Below are 23,094 nucleotides of genomic sequence, written 5' to 3'. Positions count from 1 at the left end.
CCACCACCAGCTGAATCTTGCTCTTGTCCCAGCACCAAAGTACCACCTGACCTTATCGTGTAACCTCTCTTAAAGTTTGTTCCCTGCGCTTTGAGGTCACCATTTTTGTAAAATTTCCATGATCCTTGATTTTTTTCCCAAGTTACACAAATGTGATGCCATACGCCGTTAAAGGCGGTAACTGATGTGTCCCTGTAGAAAATAAATCCATTCGATGGACTATTATATTCACATTAAACTCTCTCCTTCAGCTCAATAATCCGACACAACTTTACTCGAAAGCAGCATTTACTTCATCTCGTCCTTTACGAAGCATGAATATTATAGAATATTTAGTTACAATCCAGTCAAGAGGTCCTCATAAAATTATTTGTGTTATGTTATGTGGTAAAAACAGCAGTAAAGTTTCTTCAACATCTCCGCGAGAAAAAAAAATCAGCGTGTAGACGCGGGTGACAGCGAGGGGTAGTTCGCTTTATGGCCGAGGTGTTGGAATACTATAATTATTTTTTTAGTGAAATCTCAAATACTCTGACACCTGTCAAAGTACGTCTGCTACTTTAGAACCAAGCATATATACATCAAATCTTCTCTGCAATCTTCTAATGAAAATGATGGCCAGCCTCGTTCCCAGTCGTCTCCGGCGAGTTGAGATGTGACGACACTCGTAGAACTTGTCGGGAGAATTCGCTTTGGATGCCCTCAAAGAGGGCTTTTGTGAAGTTTTACTTGGTATCCACGTCCGTCTATCATTACCTCTTGTTTTACTGATTATTGGTGTTTCAACTGATTATTGCAAATTCTAGAGCGAGGACATGTTGCGCCCTCACGCTATCGCGCTCGGTTCCAAGCCTCTTCCGCTTACTCGCACAGCGCGAATTGGCCTGCGGACGAGGCTGAATGATGTCGAGAAGGCTCTATTCTGCAACCACTTCTCCAACTATGCAGAATCCTAGGTGTTACGGTTTGTGCAGATTTCTCAATTTTTTTTGACAAATGACGGTGGAATTAGGAGTAAAGCGAAATCACTTTTGCAGGGGTTTCGAGATTTTAAAACCATATTTTTCAATCAAATGGTGTTTGTAGTAACAATTTGAACGGTTTTGGTATAACACTATCAGGTGAAAAGTGTCATGGAAGTGTTTTTAATAATACTAATAACGTCATCTATCTAAGCGCCAATACCGTAGTCTTAAAATGGCTAGTGTCGTTTGTTTTTCTTGCAAAGACATTCAAAATAGAGGGTCTGAGATAAAAAAAAAGCTTGTGATAAAACCAGCCTTTTTACAAAGATTCTTGGGTGGATTATTAGAACTTTACGACAACATCGCTTAGCTTATTGTTCATTACTTCAACTCGCCAGTTCTAATATTCACGTTACCTGTTAGTATTTGCGATGACCAGCCTAAGATTCCCGTTGTAGTCGAGAACCAGCTCGTTGTCATTACCCTCGCCTGGCACAGCGTAACTAAGTAGAGTTCCTTGAGTATTACTCGAATTCATCCAGAGACAAGCGGTGAACGCTGTCAAACTGCGCATGCCTGAGATTTTAACAGCGTCATGGATTCCTTTCTTTGGAAAATGGAAAGCATTGCCTGAAAAGATGTAAACAACAACAACAACCAGGTATCAGTTTGCCAAACCAGGCAAGAGAATACAACTTTTTCAGTAGGTCGTCGATTGCTTTTATTTCAGCAAGTTTATTTATTTATTTTTATTTATTTAGTTTTTATTAATTTCACTTTGTTTGATACACTGTTCTGTTGTTAAAGCGGTAATCTAATGTTGAGTTTGGAACGAAAAATTTTAATACCCTGCGTATAAATGCCTTTTATACGTCGTTAGACCTTTCTTTATACAGTGCGGCGCGAACAGCTTGCATTGCAAGTTTACTGTTTATTACTCTCGAAATATTTTATAAGAAAATATTCATCATTTTAAAGCTGTATTTTGCTCTGCTTATGGCGTGTAAAATACCTCATGACTCGTGCAAATAACCAGGATACGTTTTTTTAATTGTTTTTCCCTCTTCCCCACCCAATTTCTTCCCCATTACAACACATATCGAAAATTCCTCAGGTTCTGAATTGAATATTCATAAAACCACTTAGACGTGATATGTTTCTTATAATTACCAGTTTCCAGTCTCTCACAAGTAGATTGCTTTACAAGTCTTGTTTGGGATTCCCGGAGGAAATTGCGCCATTTGTATACGTTTCCGGAATTCCATTCATCCAAGAGACATGATGTTGACATCTCTTCGATTTCTCTATGAGTAAGAACCTTATCCCACAAGTTGACATTTGATAACATTCCTTTGAATGATTGATCGGCGTCAAAGCCACCACCGACCGAGTCTTGCTCCTGCCCTAACACCAAAGAGCCACCCTGTGTTATCGTGTAGCCTCTCTTGAAGTCCGTGCCTTCCTTTTTTATTTCACCATCTTTGTAGAATTTCCATGCTCCCGAACGGCTTTCCCACGATGCACATATATGGTGCCATACGCCGTCGTTAGGCGTTACTGATGTTTCCCTGTAAAAATTGGAACGTCTAATGTTTGTGTTGTTTGTGTACCAAGTACATGGCGAATCTCATAGAAGAAGTGTCAGTAAGATTTATGTTCGTGGTAAGCGTTTCAAGGTCGTAATACTTCGTTTTTTAGACGTCATCATGATGAAAAAAATATTACTCCTATAGTCCTAATCCTGTACTGTTGTGATCCCTAAAAAACTATATGTTTTCGTTCAAATTAACGCTTTATTCTTTAATAACGATGAAAAAGGAAATAACGAGCTTAATTTCAACCAAAAGATTCGAAAACCTACAAAGTAACTGAACTGGACATGTGGAGTTCAAGAAACCTGAATATATTTGGAAGAACAATGATACTAAAAAGCTTGAGTTTATCACAATTAATGTTCTCGGCTTCAAACCTTGTAGTCGCTCCGGGAACCGTGAACTTAGTAAAAACAAAATCGTTTAGATTTCTTTGGAGAAATAATCAAGTCTCTTCGAGATACCGACTTTTTGCATGAAGTATGAGTCGAAGGTTTATGCTGACAGTGTGCATTGTTCTTCGAACTTATCATTACAGTTGCTTTGTAGTTTAGTTTAGCAATTTCCTATCTTCGCGGAGGAAATGCAGCCATATAATTTTGTCAAAAATGGCTCGACCGCGCCGGGTATTTATACACATATTCCTCAACATTACACAAGTAAACAGTGCAAATTTCACCGAGATCTGACAATTCTATACTTTAAAATTGCAAGGACCTTTCGTGGCAGTCGATTACGGCAGCGAAATTAGCAAATGAAACTGCAAAATATGTGTTCGACGCTTTGTTTTTGCGACGCCATATTTGAATTGTTATAGGTAGAGTACCGCTGTTCAATGTGTTCAAGGCAGTATCGTTACGATTGCTCCACGAAAAAGCACGAAAAAATACGGATATTTCCGACTACTGTCGGAGAGAACATTGCGTGATAATTGCGGCATAAACTGGAAACAAATCGATACACTCAAGCTGCGTTTTGTCTGGCCTCTGCGAGGGTCGGATATCAAGACAGCTTCTTCGTGGGCTTAAGAAGGATTAAACAAAAGCCATATATACAGTGAATGCTTTCGAATTATATTTGAAGATGAAATACGAAAGAATTTTGCCGTCTTTGACTGAAATTCCAGTCGAACTGCGTAGATACGATCGCATATTGTAAAGCCGATTCATGCAACATTGCTGTCAACGCGAGGTCACGTCCCTAACGACCTAGGCTGATGACGAAATAGAATGGCGATGGTAGCGACCAAATTTGGCCTAATTTTTAACCGTTCCTAAGCTAAAAGAAGCCCCCATCTCTTGCATTTGTTTTAACTTCAATAATATCTTTGAAAAGAGCGAGTTTTTTGGTATGGTTTATTTTTGACGTTTGTAATTTTTAAACGATGTAAGTGCTAGTGATTATTTATTCGTGTTTTAGTGTTAGTTACGCAATCCATTGTTTGTGCGACGCTTTTTATAGATCGCCTTTCAGACACACGTGCGTTGAGATAAGAAAGCTGACATGTCACTTTTAAAATTGTTATATAACGTTTGTAAATGTGCAAGTCACGTTTTTTCCACGAGATCGCAAGTGATCACCCACAGCGGAAAGTAATCCCTTGAGAAATTAAAACAGTCCCTTGAGAGTTAACAAGAATGTGGTTCCACATTTTCCCCAACATAACTGCTATTCTCCTTCATTTTGCTTGTAAACAAGCAAAAAAGTCGAAAAAAGGATAAGATAAAAAGATCCCCCGCCCTCCTCCCCCAAACCCCTGGCCTTTATCAAGATTCGGATACGGGAGGAATACGCATGACCGAAATTAACATTGTGTTCAAAGCCCTTAAACTTGCATGGATTCCTAGACTTAAGAACTCTGTTAAGAGAAACTGGTGCACTATTCTAAACTATTTCTTTAAAAAGATGGGTGGCCTGAACTTTTCTTAAGGTGCAACTATTATACAAAATACCTTGACGACATACCGATCTTCTACAAGACGATTCTGGATAATTTCAACGAATTAAAATCGCTCTAGTATGCTTATTACTAAAAACAGGATATAATATTATTCCATAACAAAGAAATACTCGTTGGCGGGAAAGCGATCTTTCTAAGTGAATGGTTTAACAAGGGTATCATTTCGATTGTAGACTCATTAGATAAAACGGGCAATTTGTCAACCTTCCAGGAGTTTTCCCGTATATACTCATGTCATACCAACTTTCTACAATATTATCAAGTGGTGTTCCGAAGCACCTCCTGTCCATAGCCAAAGAATCTGACACCTTTAACAAAAACTTTTTTTACCAGTAATGATAACACTTTCCAATTAAATGATTCCTCACAAATTAATTTTGAAAAGGCAAAGTCAAGAGATTTCTACAAATTGTTCACCTCCAAAACCCATACTCACAATCAAACTGGCCCCAAGCGTTGGAGTGAAAACCTATCGCTAACTAAGATTCCTGGAGTAAGATTTTCAAGTCACTCAAAAACGTTTGTAAGGATACTAAGCTAAAGGAGTTTCAATTTGAATTTATGCATAGAATTGTGATAACAAAGAAAGAATTATTCAGATTTGACATCACAACCGACGATGAATGCCTGTATTGTGGGGATAAAGACTCCATTGGACACACTTTATTTTGTTGAATGCCCATTTAGTACTTGAACCTTTGTCCAAAAAGTTTTACATTGGTTAAATGAAACCAACTCTTGTCAGATCTCTCCTACCACAAAAGAACTCTTGTTCGGTATTATCTCTAGCATACATGAAACAACAATAAAGAGAAAATTTAATTATACCACCTTAACTATGCGCCATTACATATATTCAAACAAAATAAATAGCAAATTACTCATTAATTATAAGCTTGAAAACATCACTTAACTTCAAATGAAAAGTCTCCTTTGCTCCATCATTTACAATATAGTGAGATTAATATAGTGTTAAGTATTAATAGAATTTGGGTTAGTTAAAATAGAATTGTATGTGAGTACAAAGCCGAGTGTCAAACAATTGTAATATTAGTGATAGCCGAGTAAATGCTTAAAATTGTAAGTAATGTCAGCAAATTGTAACGCAGTTTCATTCTCTCCCGAACATTATCAACTGTATACTGTACTTTAGTTTGGTTGCTACCAGTTCTTATTTCGATTATTTATCTTTTTCCTTTGTATCTTTCTGTTGCCTTTGTAATAATAAAGTTTATAACAAATTTAAAAAAATGTGTATAATGAGTTCATGCGCTTTCTCTGTTCCAATAATATTTTTTTACGATTAATACCTCTTCTCGCCACCAATGTGCAACTCAAAATTTTCGTTGTAGAATATGAGCAGCTCATTATCCTGGCCTGATACAGCATAACTGAAAGGACTTCCTTGAATGTCACTCGAACTCATCCACAGACACACAGTGACCGCCGTCAAACTGCGCATGTTCGATATTCTGACAAAGTCATTGACTCCTTTGTTTGGGAAATGCAAAGCTTTGTCTGAATTCAGAAGAAGAAGAAGAAGTAAGAAAGGCATTAGTTGACATTTTGTAACATACAGTGACGAATATAACTCACCATAGTTAATAATATCATATTTAATATTTAAAATTAGGTCTTTTGCAAAACTGTCATGGCCATTTTTGTTAAAAAAGATGCTTCGATTGATAATAGTCCGGGAGCTAGGAGCACAGAATTGATGTTTTGCATTTCAAGAGTACTGAAAAGGTTTGACAACGGATTTCAACATATTAAAACCTCCTCTTTCACGCTAGGTAGTTTGTGGTTTCAAATTGTGGTATACATTTTGAGTTATAGCTATGTTTTTGTCAGTCGGTACAGGTTAAAAAAGGTCTCACATGAGAACGAGGCTGAGATTGCCACTCAATTTATTCATAGAAACTTATTCGATAAGAGAATAAATGTTATCCAGATAACTGATAAGACTATATGAAAGTCGATTTTATGGAAAGCACCACGGCTTGCAAAATGATATTTGTCCTCGTTTTGTGTGAGTGTCACAGCATTCTCATTCTCTGTTACATAGAAACAAAAACTTTTCGCTCACGTTCACCTGCAAACCATTTTTTCTTTCAATGTGCTCTTTTTGCACTAAAGAAAGGCAACATTTTTAAAATTTATAACTTGCGGACGTTAAAAATTTGGTGAAAGCCGTTAAAATGGCGCCGTTAAACTGAAGCCTCGCTTTGGTGGCGAACAGTGAAAGTAAACTTGGTTAGGAAAAAACAACATTTGATAAAATTTTCGCTAACAGACAATATCTAAAAACAGGTGTTGTCGATCGATTACAGTAGAAAATAAAGTTAGAAATCGCAATTGGTGCTTAAAAATAGTTTTAGATTTTATTATAGCTAGTTCTCCATTTCGTTAGTTATATACAGACGTGATGATATCAAGAATGTTACAAATTCCAAGTAACAAGTAGTCACATTTTGTTCTTTCAAATGTCTCTACTCGAGAGCGCGTTTGAACTGCATTAGTCGTTTTTAAAGGTTTGTTATTCATTTTGTGTTGTTTTCAAAACACGACAACATTAACCAACATGAAGCAATAACCAAATTAGGGAGGGTGGTGGAGGATTAAAAAAAGAACTGCTGTACACTATTAAGTGGACATTTGGCCAAATGTCTCAACAGTGGTGTCCGAGATTGCACAGGCTTGGCAAAAAATTTGCGATGCAGCTGCTTGTAAATTTCCATGCACAAACATACATTTCCTTGAAGATAGCTTTCAAGAAAAAAAAAAAATGATATTCAAGACTGTTACGTTCATTACGAATCCTGCCTGCTCTATTCCCTCAGCTCTCGTACGTTTAAAACTGAAAGATGTATAAGCCGGACGTAGCCTCGAGATTTTTTCTGAAACTTTGAGAAGAAGATCTACTTTGTGATACAGAAATGTTCATTATAGCAATTTTCCCCGTGAATGTTTTGATGTGCCGAGCGAGTGTTTGCCTGGGACCGTGTTTAGTGACGTGTAGGTTAAGCCTATTTCAGCTTTTTGACATAATTCTTCGTTTCAATCACGATGTTCCTGACTACTTTTTAGACACCAATACAGTAGGCACTAATACAGAATGAGTAGATTGTAGCCAGCCATTATCATTCTGGGATAAATGTTGCATTATTTTACATTATTGTCTGACTTCGTGTCTGAATTAGTGACATTTATGATGCAATCTTGAGGAAATGTTAAAAAAAAGATACAATGCTGTCATACGTCGTCAAAAAACAACGAAAAACATCAAGAATAAAAAAAAACAATGCAAAAGTTGACAAGATATTTCAGAATAAGTCTTAAAAAATTATTTTGCAGAAAGTGACTGTCAATTGTGGCTTTCGGTCCTTCATTGGGTTGCTCAAACACACTCTTACCTTGTAAAATAAACTCAGCTAAGGATCGAAAACGCACGTTTCCGTATTTCTGAAACATGACGGAAACATAGAACTCTATGTTTCCGTCACGTTTACGTGCTGCGGAAACGTGGAAATCCAAGTCTCTGTGATAATATCACGTTTCCGTCATGTTTCCGCAACGGAAATGCGAGTTTACGTTTCCGTCACATTTCCATTAGCGGATTGCCGCTGTTGTTTGTTTCCGTCACATTTACGCTAGCGGATTTCTGCTGTTTTTTGTTTCCGTCAAATTTACGTTAGCGGATTTCTGCCGTTTGTTTCCGTCATATTTACGTTAGCGGATTTCTGCTGTTGTCTGTTTCCGTCAAATTTACGTTAGCGGATTTCTGCTGTTTGTTTTCGTTATCTTTCTGAAGACGGATCTCCAATTTGTTTGCTACATAAAAAACCAACACGAGATGGTTCTATCAACCTTAACTTTTTGAGTAAATTAAAGCATATTTGTGAGACAAGTTTGGTAAGAGAAATGAAATCTCACTCATGACATGTTATCATCGCGTAAAAGGAAAGTAACAGGGCTTTCTCAATGCGTTTTGTTGTGATGATTGATAAGCATATCCCATTAATAGCTATTTATCAAAATACAGTGCAGCCTGCTAGAACATCACTGCAAACATGCAAATTGTAATCAAGTTTTTTTTTATTAATCCAGTTGCATCATTTGAGCTGGTTGGGTCATTTGATGCAGTTATTATTTGAGTCAATTGGGTTATTTTGCACTGGTTTGATCACTTTAGCCAATTGTGTCATTTGAGCCGGTTGGGTCATTTGAGACAGTTTGGTCATTTGAGTCAGATGGGTTGTTTGCACTGGTTGGAGTGGTTGACCCAGTTGAGTCACTTGAACCAATTGTCATTTAAGCCGGTTGGGTCATTTGTGACGTTTTGGTCATTTGGGTTAGATGGGTTGTTTGTACCGGTTTGATCACTTGAAGCAGTTGTGTCATTTGAGCCGGTTGGGTCATTTAAAACAGTTTGGTCATTTGTGACGGTTTGGTCATTTGAGTCCGATAGGTTGTTTGTACCGGTTTGATCACTTGAAGCAGTTGTGTCATTTGAGCCAATTGTGTCATTTGAGCCGGTTGGGTGATTTGAGCTGGTTGGGTCATTTGAGCTGGTTAGGTCATTTGCGACAGTTGTGTCATTTAAGCCGGTTGGGTCATTTAAAACGGTCTGATCACTTCAGCCCAATGGGTCAATTGATGCAGTTGGATCACTTGACCCAATAGTATCATTTGAGTCGGTTGGGCTATTTGAGACAGTTTGGTCATTTGAGTCAGATGGGTTGTTTGCACCGGTTTGATCAATTGAGCCAGTAGGGTCAAGTGACACAGTTGGGTTACTCGAGCCAATTGTGTCATTGAGCCGGTTGAGTCATTTGAGATGGTTTCTTCATTTAAGTCAGATGGGTTGTTTGCACCGGTTTGATCAATTGAGCCAGTAGGGCCAAGTGACACAGTTGGGTTACTCGAGCCAATTGTGTCATTGAGCCGGTTGAGTCATTTGAGATGGTTTCTTCATTTGAGTGAGATGGGTTGTTTGCACCGGTTTGATCAATTGAGCCAGTAGGGCCAAGTGACGCAGTTGGGTTACTCGAGCCAATTGTGTCATTGAGTGGATTAGGCCATTTGAGACAGTTTGGTCATTTGAGTCAGATGGGTTGTTCGCACCGATTTGAACCTGAGCCAGTTGGGTCAAGTCATGTAGTTGGGTCATTTGAGCCAATTGTCCTATTTGAGCTGGTTGGGTCATTTGAGTTGGTTGAGTCATTTGAGATGGTTTAGTCATTTGAGTCAGATGGGTTGTTTGCACCGGTTTGAACCTGAGCCAGTTGGGTCAAGTCATGTAGTTGGGTCATTTGAGCCAATTGTCCTATTTGAGCTGGTTGGGTCATTTGAGTTGGTTGAGTCATTTGAGATGGTTTAGTCATTTGAGTCAGATGGGTTGTTTGCACCGGTTTGAACCTGAGCCAGTTGGGTCAAGTCATGTAGTTGGGTCACATGAGCCAATTGTGTCATTGGAGCCAGTTGGGTCATTTGAGTTGGTTGAGTCATTTGAGATGGTTTGGTCATTTGAGTCCGATGGGTTGTTTGCACCAGTTTGATCACAAAAAAAAAAAAAAAAAAAAAAAAAAAAAAAAAATTGAGCAAGATGGGTCAATTCATGCAATTGGATCACTTGTCCCAATAGTATCATTTGAGTCGGTTGGGCTATTTGAGACAGTTTGGTCATTTGAGTCAGATGGGTTGTTTGCACCGGTTTGATCAATTGAGCCAGTAGGGTCAAGTGACACAGTTGGGTCACTCGAGCCAATTGTGTCATTGAGCCGGTTGGGCCATTTGAGATGGTTTCTTCATTTGAGTCAGATGGGTTGTTTGCACCGGTTTGATCACTTGAGCCCAATGGGTCAATTGATGCAGTTGGATCACCTGACCCAATAGTATCATTTGAGTCGGTTGGGCTATTTGAGACAGTTTGGACATTTGAGTCAGATGGGTTGTTCAAACCGGTTTGAACCTGAGCCAGATGGGTCAAGTCATGTAGTTGGGTCCCATGAGCCAATTGTATCATTTGAGCCGGTTGGGTCATTTGAGTTGGTTGAGTCATTTGAGATGGTTTGGTCATTTGAGTCAGAGGGGTTGTTTGCACCGGTTTGATCACTTGAGCCCGATGGGTCAATTGATGCAATTGGATCACTTAACCCATTAGTATCATTTGAGTCGGTTGGGCTATTTGAGACAGTTTGGTCATTTGAGTCAGATGGGTTGTTTGCACCGGTTTGATCAATTGAGCCAGTAGGGTCAAGTGACACAGTTGGGTCACATGAGCCAATTGTGTCATTGAGCCGGTTGGGCCATTTGAGATGGTTTCTTCATTTAAGTCAGATGGGTTGTTTGCACCGGGTTGATCACTTGAGCCCAATGGGTCAATTGATGCAGTTGGATCACTTGACCCATAGTATCATTTGGTCGGTTGGGCTATTGAGACAGTTTGGACATTTGAGTCAGATGGGTTGTTCAAACCGGTTTGAACCTGAGCCAGATGGGTCAAGTCATGTAGTTGGGTCACATGAGCCAATTGTATCATTTGAGCCGGTTGGGTCATTTGAGTTGGTTGAGTCATTTGAGATGGTTTGGTCATTTGAGTCAGATGGGTTGTTTGCACCGGTTTGATCACTTGAGCCCGATGGGTCAATTGATGCAATTGGATCACTTGACCCATTAGTATCATTTGAGTCGGTTGGGCTATTTGAGACAGTTTGGTCATTTGAGTCAGATGGGTTGTTTGCACCGGTTTGATCAATTGAGCCAGTAGGGTCAAGTGACACAGTTGGGTCACATGAGCCAATTGTGTCATTGAGCCGGTTGGGTCCCATTTGAGATGGTTTCTTCGTTTGAGTCAGATGGGTTGTTTGCACCGGTTTGATCACTTGAGCCTCATGGGTCAATTGATGCAGTTGGATCACTTGACCCAATAGTATCATTTGAGTCGGTTGGGCCATTTGAGACAGTTTGGTCATTTGAGTCAGATGGGTTGTTCACACTGGTTGGAACCTGAGCCAGTCGGGTCAAGTCATGTAATTGGGTCATTTGAGCCAATTGTGCTATTTGAGTTGGTTGGGTCATTTGAATTGGTTGAGTCATTTGAGATGGTTTGGTCATTTGAGTCAGATGGGTTAATTGTTTGCACCAGTTTGATCACTTGAGCAAGATGGGTCAATTGATGCAGTTGCATCACTTGACCTAATAGTGTCATTTGAGCTGGTTTGGTCATTTGAGTCAGATGGGTTGTTTGCACTGGTTGGAGTGCTTGACCCAGTTGAGTCACTTAACCAATTGTGTCATTTGAGCCAGTTGGGTCATTTGTGACGGTTTGGTCATTTTTGAGTCCGACGGGTTGTTTGCACCGGTTTGATCACTTGAGCCCAATGGGTCAATTGATGCAGTTGGATCACTTGATCCAATAGTATCATTTGAGTCGGTTGGGCTATTTGAGACAGTTTGGTCATTTGAGTCAGATGGGTTGTTTGCACCGGTTTGATCAATTGAGCCAGTAGGGTCAAGTGACACAGTTGGGTCCTCGCCATTGTGTCACTGGCCGGTTGGGCCATTTGAGATGGTTTCTTCATTTGAGTCAGATGGGTTGTTTGCACCGGGTTGATCATTGAGCCAGTAGGGTCAGTGACGGTTGGGTTACTCGAGCCATTGTGTCATTGGCTGGTGGGCCATTTAAGACAGTTTGGTCATTTGAGTCAGATGGGTTGTTTGCACCGGTTTGATCAATTGAGCCAGTAGGGTCAAGTGACGCAGTGGGTTACTCGAGCCAATTGTGTCATTGAGCTGGTTGGGCCATTAAGACAGTTTGGTCATTTGAGTCGATGCATTGTTTGCCCGGTTTGATCAATTGAGCCAGTAGGGTCAGTGACACAGTTGGGCCACCGGCCAATTGTGTCATGGCCGGTTAGGCCATTTGAGACAGTTTGGTCATTTGAGCCAGATGGGTTGTTCGGACCGGTTTGAACCCGAGCCAGTTCGGTCAAGTCATGTAGTTGGGTCACATGAGCCAATTGTGTCATTTGAGCCGGTCGGGTCATTTGACGCGGTTCAGTTATTTGACTCAGATAAGTTGTTTGCACCAGTTTGATCAAATGAGCAGTTGGATCATTTGAGTAGTTTGAGTCATTTGAGCCAGTTGGGATTAGTGGAACAGGGTCATTTGACCTGGTTGGGTCATTTGATGCATGCCAGTCATTTGAGCCAGTTACCGCAAATAATTTGAGTTGGTTGGAGCATTTGAGCTATTTTGGTCATTTGAGGTGGTTTGGTCATTTGAGCAGGTTAACTTGAGGGGGCTGTTTCAATTGAGTCTGTTGGGTGTTTGTTTTAAGCAGTTTGGTTTGTTCAAAGAGGTTAGGTTGTTTAGTTGGTTGTTTAAGCCAATTTGTCTTGGTCATATGAGCTAGATGGATTTTTAAAGCAGTTGAGTCATCTAAGGTAAATGTCTTATTTGTAGAAAAGGAGTATCTATGTAACATTCAGGATAGTGTCATTTGGGGAGTACAGTGTAACCTCGGTTTAAGTAAGGGCAAAGTAAAGTTTCGTTAAATCAGGGTTCTTCTCAATATATTTCACTATTATTGGGACAAAACCATAGTTCTTTAAATCGATGACATAGGTTCTTTAAATCGAGGTTCTACTGTAGCATCTTCTTATAAATACTAATGGCAGATGTCTCAAATAGAGTTGCACTTCATACCAATGTAATTTCAATCCAAATAAATGTACATGAGTCCTGTAACATTATAAGACCAAAGTCTATATAAATGCTTATGTACATTGCAGCCTCAAAGCGTGATCACATTCACATAGTTCAGGATACACAGCATAACTATTTTTCCAGTTTAAAAGCAAAGATAAAATGTGAATTAACCGATTACGGACACTTTTTGTGGCTCCTTGCTTTAACTAATGTAGCTATTAAGTGGCACGTTCCTGTAAGCAAATATAAAATGTCAACTTTCTCTGTCAGGATGTACTGTATTCTTTCACTAGATGTGTCTCCTTACAGTCACTATACAGCTGTAAATAGTAATTTAAGCAAGATTCTCCTGATCTCGGTCATCAAAGCCGCTGTAGTTCTTCTGTTCTCCAAAACTACCCGGAAAGATCTTGTAGCAATGAGAGCAACCTCTCTTTGCACTATGGCCAAGGAATCCGTAAAGTTTCCGTGCTGCTGGAATATAAGATGCAAAACACAACACAGCTGCATGAATTTCCACTGCAGTAGATGGGCTTCGATAAGTGTTCACCTTGACTCCTTTCCAGAGAGCATTCAATTCATCGACAGCTGGCTCAAGAAAATGATTTAGGGATTTATGTCACTTACATAGTTCTTGTATTGCCAGACTAGGACAAAATAAACAAGCCATATCAAAATGATCCATGTGTCCTGCTGACGTGTTCGTGGTGGTAAAGGTTGCAGCAGTTTTACATCTTCAGAGTGAAGCAATTCCTCAACATCACTTAAGTCCGAGTCGACATAATCTGTACCACCATCTTCATGGTGGCTACTATCCTCATCAGAAAGGCTGTCAGACTCTTCTTGCTCCTGAAAGAAAAGAAGTGTACTTGTTATTATTTTACTGAAGATACATTTAGAAGAAACTCATTCAGAGGATTCTCAAGCAACCTCCTGCAGCAGTTTACACAATAGTGAATAAAAGAAATAGTGCAGTGTGCTGCATTTTAAAGGGCCTTAGTTTAAATTTATTACAGAACCTTTTAGTAAAGCACTAAATCCTTACAAACTGGATGGTATAGTTAGCCATTAATTCTGAACTTGTCTAAAAAAGATCCTAGTCACACCCAGTTTTTTTTTTAAACAAAAATTTAGAATCTGAGAGACTGGGAGATGTCTCATGTTAAAAACAATTTGGGGCAACAGTACACGATGGGTAACTGTTATAATCATACAATGTAACTTTATGACCCATGAGGATTTTTAGATACCCCCCCCCTAGTAAATTAGATTGGGGTACTATTACAACTTAAAAATATAAAAGGGGTACGTAAGAGACTCATATCTTACAATTTAAATTGTTCAAGCTGAACAGGAATTACCGTACTACTTGTAAAACTGTGAACACTTACATGTAAGAGCCAATGCTACCAACAGTCAGACATAGGACAGCAAGAGTCACTCATATTCTTACCACAGATGGGCCTTAAATATGAAACAAACCACTGTATACTATGTTTGGCTGAATATCGATTTGTTTTGAATCAAGAAAATTGATTACTGCAAAAATTGAAATTTCCTCCGAGTTTGCTATAAGTAGTACAGGGACATTATGAAACAATCAAAAAAAATTTTCTGCCAAGACATATGCCCAGCACTACATGTATGTAAACACATGTTCTTTGTGACCGTTATTTTCTCTACAGCTAAGGACTCCCTGTGTACCAGAATGCATTGTGCGCTTTGACTTGAGTTTGGTATGATATGAAACCTTTGCTTTGAAGTGTTTGGCCGTAGCCTGTTCCAATCTCCATTAATCTGAGTAATCAAGCCAAATGACCTCAGAAGCAACATTTTTTACCTGTTTCTACTGTTAAATATTATTTAAGACGGCCAAATGCCCCAAATCTTTTTTTTATTTTCAAGCGCTTTTCTTCAGCGACAGAATCAAACAAAAACAAACGCTCCAATGCATAACCGTTTACAATGTACCTATATAACAAAGTCTTTAGTATAATGAACGATATTCTTCAGCCCGGTCAAAGTTACAGTCAAATTTATGGAACAGTACTTCAAGATAACGAACTTCGATATAACGAATCAAATCCATCCTAAAAAACCAAACCAATCTAAATATTTTGAAAATTCAAAAATCCTTATCAAAAATGCCCTCTTTATAATAATTTCCTCCAAAAATAAACCCACCAAAAAGTCACTTGAACAAGTTAATTTACACACTTGGCCACAACTTGTTTAAAATCACAAATAATTTCCAGGGATGTCGCTAAGGGCCGGCTGCCAGCTAATTTCACCGGCTGAAAGAGAACTTAAATCCGGCTAAAATTTCAATGAAAACACAGACTAAGGTAAACTTTTAGATCTGCCAAGGCCAGAAAAGCCAGCTGGGTTTGTTGAAGAGCTGGCTTAGTGTTTTCTTAGCTACAACTCTGAATTTCTAATTTCACATGACAGTTGAAAAAGACATCTCCGATTCCTTAAAGATCCTCAATTTAATGATAACTATAAATTTGAATTCCATGCATCCGTGCGAGTGGCTTGAGTCAACTGTTCAGGAAAAATTTGCATCCGTGCGAGCGGCAAAGGTCATCCGTTCAGAACTGCACATCCGTGCGAGCGGCTTGAGTAAGCCGTTCAGGAAAAGTAAACGCGATCTGTCGGTCTCGTTGACGCGTGCCAAAAGATCAAAAATTTATCTCACAAAAAAAGTTTATAAATGTTCACGGCGCATCATATAATCTTTCATAACACATAACTTCTGGGTATAATGCGTTCGGAATATATATTGTAAGCCATTTCGCCATTCATCGCTATGCATTCGGAATAAATTGTAAGCCGTTCAGCCGCACAGTTTCACCCGTTCCACACGGCTTTATGAGCCATGCGTTACCCGTTCCGTAGCCGTACATTTTATCCGTTCAACAGAAAGCCGATAGTGTACGTTTTCACGTGAGAGGTCACAAATAATTTTTTATTTTTTTTTTAATTTTTAATTTTTTTTAATTTTTTCAATTATTGTATTTGTTTATTTATACGTTATTTGTGTGTATTTTTTCTATTGAAATGAATAAAAATAAAAAATAAAAAAAAAAAACAGAGGGGGCTTACCTGAATCACTCCCAGAAAGATCCTGTGCATGTAAACATGTAGCTGGCCCCAATGATAGGTCCAAGTTCCCATCTACATTAAAATACACATTGGTGATTATCATAGGATTTACTGTACATATAATAAAACAAATGTAGATTATACCCAGCATATCACATCGAACAAAACCAAACAAATTTTTCATCAAACTCAATCGAACAAATTTGGAAGGCATCGAACGATTAAATTCAATGTTGTTCGGTCATCGAACGAAATCGGACAACTATTCTTTTATGAGTTTGATTTCCAAACCAAATCGAATGAAATCGAAATTAAGGGTTCAATTTAATTCGATTAAGTTTGCAAATTGAACTTGTAGCTTAAATTTAAAATAAAGAAATTGGAACCTAATGAGCGAGTAAAAAGTTATTGATTATTCCTTACATGGTTTTGGAATAAGTGATGGGAAACGGTATCGTATAATCACAGGTCTAAAAATTAGTATGGAAATAAAGGAAACATAAATTTAGATGGCTGGATCGATTGATGCATTTATAATCCCCATTGATAATCAAATGATGGAAAACCGAACATTCGATTTTGCTTGATTCAGATTATATTGTGATAAGTCATAAGCCACTCGCTTAGGTATCGTTCGACGACAGAACTAAGTTGAACCTCATCGAACTTTATCGAACGTTCGATTTGGTTTGATTTGCATTTAATTTTTTGTAAGTTCGATTTCGTTCGATGACCGAACAACATCAAATTTAATCGTTCGATTTACGTTCGATTGAGTTTGAAAACCAAACATTTGATGTGATATGCCAGGATTATAAAGCCTGTCTTCACATAATTAACTGTGGGTTAAAAAATTAATGTTACCAAATTAGTAAAGGCCAAAGGGATGGGCAGTTAAATACTGTTGTTTCAAACTTTCTTGTCAACCTAAAAATATGGTTGTTCAAGCCGTCACTTTTCAGACCTTAATTACAAATTCAAATGAGTTTGATCACTGCACAAGGTTAAATTATAAAAAAAAAGATAACGCGTAAAGTTTACCTTCGCTTTCACTTGAGCTCGATCCAGGAACGTCTTTAGGTACAGAATGAGATGTAGAGGAGTTGATATATCTTTTTTTCCACAGTTTTCCACTGATTTACACTTGCATTAAGTACAGTCTTCGCCTGATGACAATGACCACATGCACATCGTTGTCTGCATCTTGTTCGCCTCTTTTGACGACTCGACTCGCCATGCATTTCTTTTCTCTTCATCCTATTCTCGCTTAATGCGTTGATTTAAAATTATACTTAAATAAAAGATCAAAATCTCCTCGAAAAAGCACGATTGATCACTGAAAATCACACGAAAATTTATCCACATCAAAAGGATCGAAAGGTGACAAGTGCGCAGAAGCAGTTGCGCATGGTGATGCGGGCTCAAGTTCGGTCAGCAAAGACTCGCGTCGCGTCACTTGCGAGGCGGGAAATTTGTAATTAGCAAAGCGAAGATTCAACAACGAAAGCGAGTGTCAGCACCTTTACATCTGTTCTATTTCGACTGTTTGGCAAGTGCTATGGAATCGCCGAGAGAAGAAAATGAAGAGAATAGAAGACCTGATCGAGAAACCCCAAGAGCTGCTCCAGAGAATCAGGCTACTCCAGAAGATATCGATCTTGTGAGAAAGTTACTGGCCGAAGTTGCGGAAATTCGCAAAGAAAATCAACAACTGAAAAGTGAAGTGTCAAATCTTAAGACAAAAACAAGAAGGCGACTATTCCAGAGATCAAAAGACAGCGATAGTGAGTGCTCGGTGAGTAAGATTATTTTACTATTATACTTCTAAACTGAATACTAACCGAATATCGAGACGCTCGAATGGCGGTTTTAATAATGAGTCTTTGGGTGATGTGTGACATTCCCCATGTAAACAATGAACGTTGTCAATGAAGATTTAGCTTAACTTTTGCGCTCCGAATATCATTCACTGCAAACTAAGTCATCTACGCAAAAGTGTGTGCATATATTTGCTTAACAGTATGATTAAATCCAAGAGTACTTATGAGTCTATCATTCATTCCCATACACTTGAATTCATTTGGAGTCTTTGTGCAAATTCATGTAGTTCTCACTTCTTGTTTAGCAAAGGAAAGGTTTGAGAGAAGAAACTCGAACGGTTTTCATTTTTTGCCGGCATTCATTTCATTTACGAAAATAACACGAGTAGTCTTCGCTAGTTAAAGCGCGAGGTTCCGCGCATCGGTCGGATTCGGGGAGTTTATAGACAACAAACGGTGCTGAAGACCTGCAATAGTTTTTGAATCTCGCGCGATTTCTGTGATCTGGATGACAAAGGTGGCGTAGCTAAGCAACCAAGCCTCAGAGTATCTCGACCAATAAGGATGCCCTATTCTTATATTCACCTCTGTGCCTCGTTGACCACGCTAATAGAATCGGACATAGAAAGACTACAAGTCTCAAATTCATTTTCATTTGAATGGTTTCGCACGTAGACTCGTTTTGAAACAGAGGCAAAGGGTAACTCGGAAATGGCCTATTGAAATAAAATTGGCTTACATTTCGTTGTCTTGCATTATTTTGACTTCTATGTGTTCCTAGAGTGGGTTTTTAAGCCATTTAAGCGAGTTATGCTTTCGACGTAAAGAAAAACTAAACCGTCGAAAGTGAAAATCGCTAAAATGGCTTAAAACTCACCCTAGGAACACAGAGAAGTCAAAATAATGCAAGAAATACAAGAGGTAAGCCATTTTTATTTCAGTTCCTTTACAATGTAATATTTAGAGCAATTTTCGAAGCTTTCTCGTACAAGTTGTCTCAAACGGCTGAACCAGAGTTACGCAATCGGCCACACTATATGTCACATTGATCGCATACAACGCCTGGGCCGCCTGTGAAAGCACGAATCAATAAATAAACCACTTTCACTCAATTGGACGACAAGCCTGAGGATTCTATCGGCTGAGAGTTGGCTCGGGACAAGCCAACTATCAAAAGTGGATAAAATCCGAGAGTGAGCCTTGCAGCTAATTGTTTTAGCATAACACAGAAACGGATCTTTTTAACAAAACGGTCGGTATGAGTGGTTTATTTATCTTTTTTTGTGACTTCGGCCAGTCCATGTCGGCACTTTTACTTATATCGAGAATTAAAAGGCGCTTGCCTGGCCAATCAGGTCGCCTGTTTACCTAATAGACGGGCGTTAGGTTATATATGCTAACAGCCGAGAGAAACGCGCGCAGGCTGATTTAAACACGACTTCTATGCAACTTATTCCCACTAACCAGGTTATAAAATCAATTTGTTTCGTTAATTCAAACTTAACAAAGATTGGATTATACATGTATGTTACTCTGTAATACATGTATATGTTCATTCGCAAGCAGTGAACAATACAGTAATCACCCAAAAATTACGTTCGCCCGGTGCTTCCAGTTTGAGTCGATGTATGTACATGTATGTATATTAATTGTGAAGGTGTGCTTTAAAAACTGTAAAATGTCAATGTGAGTTAGTTTGACACTGTTTTTTTTTTTCTGTTATTTTAAAACTACAAGAATGCCGTCAGGAAAGTGTGGCAGGAACTGACAAGGCAAGAGGATCAGGAAAACCAGCTTGAATACAATTTGAACACCAGGTGAAATATGTAATAGATTGGTTCTTTTTAGTCCGCATTTACGTCGTCTGGACGCGGTTTACCGGCGTTTTGAGGAAAATGACATAACTGTGAATAATCGGCTAAGTAATCGACTTTAGACCATGACGTTCACTGTCTGAAGGGCTGTAAAGCGCTGCATAATAACAGTTTTTCTATTTGCAAAATGCGTTTCGTTGACAATTTGTAGCCTGTGTACAGCCGTCCCGCTCCCCTAAAAAAAATAGGGGGAGGGCACGTCGTTCCCTCCCCGATTTTTTTGAGGGGAGCGGGACGGCTGTACACAGGCTAACAATTTGTTGAATAATAAAACAGATATCCTGCTCAATTATGCGGAATATCGTCTGGTTTTAGCCAACTCGGCCTACGGCCTCGTCGGCTAAGTATCAGGCGCGATTCGCAGAATAATTGTTTAATATCCAACTCGCACTCATGGAATAATTGTTAAGTACACAACATCGTTATCCTCGTTATCCTGCGATCTACTTACATGTATTGCGCGTCAGCCTAGTCATGTGGGGGGAAGAGGAGAGCGCTTACCGTAACTTTTAGTTTTTTGTTACGAGTTGTGATGGGTTCGTTGTATTATTTGTGTAATTGAGATGAGATTAATACGGCGGCCCAGAAGGGACAAGTTCACAACGCTTCTTCTTGAAAATGCAGTGTTGTTCTGTAGAAATCTAACTGTTATTTTTAGAACTGAATTTGCGAACAACACTGCATTTTCAAGAAGAAGCGTCGTCCCTTCTGGGCCACCGTAGATTTAACTGCTTCAATTCAGCAGTTAATTATGCGTAATGGGTTTGTATAGTCTTTTATTCATTACCGATCATTACCTCTATCGTAGGTTTAATAGTCCATCAAACCAGGCCATGGCAAAGAAAGTTGTCAAAGAAGTGCAGTCAGTGTATGGCAAGAAAAAAATGGAAAAAGGCTATCATAAGAGGTAAATTTCTCGTAATTGTTGTATGTACATTACCATTTTTTTTGTCTTTTTGATTACTCGTTTTAACAATATTATTCTCAGTTAAACAGTTTTAAAGGGCCTCAATAAATTTGGAATGATGTAGACTTAAATTTCGTTTTAAGTTTGTTTAATTGTTATCGCTCTAGATCTGTACATGTAGTACATGTATTTTGGGCTTGTAATTGGCGAAACGCCGTAAGTAGCCTCCCTTATTGATAAATATTCTGTTGCATTTTAGTTGCCGTTCAACAACACTGGAGATCCTTACGTGACGATGCAACCAGAAAAACAAATAGCAAGTTCGAGGAACACAGACGAAAAGTTAAGCGGAACAATCGTTTAAAGAGAGTAAGTATAAGAAACATACATTGTTGCTCCTTGATGATTAACTGGAGAGTTTCAGCTTTATCCTTTATTTCTCTCAAACGATTGGCATTAACTTTTGTAAGACTGGTTTTCACTGGCCATAAACATAAGCGCATAAGAAGAGCAAACACTGTCCGATTAGAAATAAACAAAAACCAAAAGAAAACGAAACTATTCGTTCTTCTTGTGCTTTTCGTATCCCTTCGGGGCTTATTATTCTTGTTGAGAACAGGATGATAAGAAAGAGTGTGTTCAATCTTCTTATGCGCTCTTGTGCTTGTGCTTAACTCGGTGAGAATCAGCCTTTTAATAAAGTTCTAAACAACAATATTTTTAGTCAAACAGAAAGTTAAAGTTCTTTTTTTTGATGCGTTTTCCTTTTCTATCTTTTAGAAACTATCCAGGCGCCTCCAAAGTCTACAGAAAAGCACTCTCTCAGAAAATGACAAAGACAAGGCGAAAGAAATCCTATCTTCCCCGAATGCGATTGACTTTATGTCATCAGAGGAAAGTGAAATCGATGATCCAGATTCGACGAGTGGTCCAAAGCCAAGAAAAACAAGAAAACTGACGTGGGAACGCACCAAGCTCAGGAACATTAAATCAAAACTAGACGAGGCTCATTTAAATGGCCTGAGCGAGAAACAACGTCGCACAAGTGCCCGTGTAAACAGAACCGAGACGGCATCTGTACGGCCCTGCCCGACCAATGCCCCTAGTTGGGCAGTACGCACTGATTGATAGCCACTGGACTGAGTGTATTGACTGTGTGATAACCACTCATACAAATTTTTTAGCTTCAACGAACAGTGTGGAACCTTGAAACGTTCATGATCAATATACATTTGAATAAAACATATATCATTTTCCTTTATTCTTGGGGACAATCAGGTTGTTTCCATTTCCAGATTTGCCAGCAAGTTATGTTATGATGCGTAAGACTTTTTCAAAAACAAGATCAGTAAAATAACGAACGCTACTTTTTCAACAACAAAAATAATTATAGGAAAGGAAAACAAATAAAGTTTTGGTAGAAACTATCGGCGTCCGCAACTGCTATCACACAATTACGCGTCCAGTATTGGGCCTGATTACGTCAACGGAAACAAGAAAAAATAACACGTTTCCGGAACGTTACCTAGTATTTCCGTCACTTTCAGGCCTGTTTACGTCGACGGAAACCAGCAAAAATCATATTTCCGGAACGTTATCCCGTGTTTCCGCAAACTTTAGGTCTGTATACGTCGACGGAAACATGAAAAAAACATATTTCCGGAACGTTATCGCGTGTATCCGCAAACTTTAGGTCTGTATACGTCGACGGAAACATGAAAAAACATATTTCCGGAACGTTATCGCGTGTATCCGCAAACTTTAGGTCTGTATACGTCGACGGAAACATGAAAAAAACATATTTCCGGAACGTTATCGCGTGTATCCGCAAAGGTAACCATGAGGTTCCGCTTGCGGAAACCGTTGTTTCCTTCAGCTGAAACATGACGGAAACATGTAAAAAAGTGGTCCGGTTCCGCTGTGTCCGCAGCAACGGAAACACGAGTAAACGCCACAAAACCGCAGACGGAAACACGAGTTGTCCGTCATGTTTCCGCAACGGTGACACATGTTTCCGCAACGTTTCCGTTTACGGATTCTTGGTATTTCGTCCTGTGGGACTACCTGACTAAAGGAAAATAATTTTGATGTGTCTTACTAAATCAAGAACCTAAGTGGAAGATTGAATGACGTTTGTTGAAAAGACTTGCTATTCTGT

General features: G+C 39.0%; 3 protein-coding genes across 3 annotated transcripts in view; 1 reads left to right on the top strand and 2 right to left on the bottom strand.

The window, feature by feature from the left end:
* LOC144642209 (uncharacterized) overlaps positions 1-23,094 on the bottom strand; it is a 32,803-nt gene that overhangs the window by 3,892 nt on the left and 5,817 nt on the right. The window contains exons 2-5 of the mRNA XM_078501189.1: positions 5,828-6,035; positions 2,136-2,533; positions 1,382-1,595; positions 1-192 (exon numbers count right to left, since the gene is read on the bottom strand). The exon at positions 1-192 is cut by the window's left edge and continues 206 nt beyond it. Coding sequence (XP_078357315.1) covers positions 1-192; positions 1,382-1,595; positions 2,136-2,533; positions 5,828-6,035 — 1,012 coding nt within the window. The remainder of the gene's footprint in view (positions 193-1,381; positions 1,596-2,135; positions 2,534-5,827; positions 6,036-23,094) is intronic.
* LOC144643422 (uncharacterized) lies at positions 13,210-17,475 on the bottom strand. The gene is made up of 3 exons (XM_078502677.1): positions 17,377-17,475; positions 16,336-16,407; positions 13,210-14,079 (listed from the first exon to the last, which is right to left on the bottom strand). The coding sequence occupies exons 2-3, from the start codon at positions 16,405-16,407 to the stop codon at positions 13,837-13,839; spliced, it is 315 nt and encodes a 104-aa protein (XP_078358803.1). The 5' UTR covers positions 17,377-17,475; the 3' UTR covers positions 13,210-13,836.
* Positions 17,560-22,555, top strand: LOC144643421 (uncharacterized). Its single transcript, XM_078502675.1, has 5 exons — positions 17,560-18,130; positions 19,893-19,972; positions 20,838-20,936; positions 21,196-21,305; positions 21,717-22,555. The coding sequence occupies exons 1-4, from the start codon at positions 17,894-17,896 to the stop codon at positions 21,227-21,229; spliced, it is 450 nt and encodes a 149-aa protein (XP_078358801.1). The 5' UTR covers positions 17,560-17,893; the 3' UTR covers positions 21,230-21,305; positions 21,717-22,555.

This window comes from Oculina patagonica, chromosome 2 (genome assembly GCF_052425735.1).
Source record: "Oculina patagonica isolate OP01 chromosome 2, crgOcupat, whole genome shotgun sequence".
NCBI classification, from domain to species: domain Eukaryota; kingdom Metazoa; phylum Cnidaria; class Anthozoa; order Scleractinia; family Oculinidae; genus Oculina; species Oculina patagonica.
Note: the sequence above shows the minus strand (reverse complement) of the source record. Positions and strands in the feature narration are given on the sequence as shown.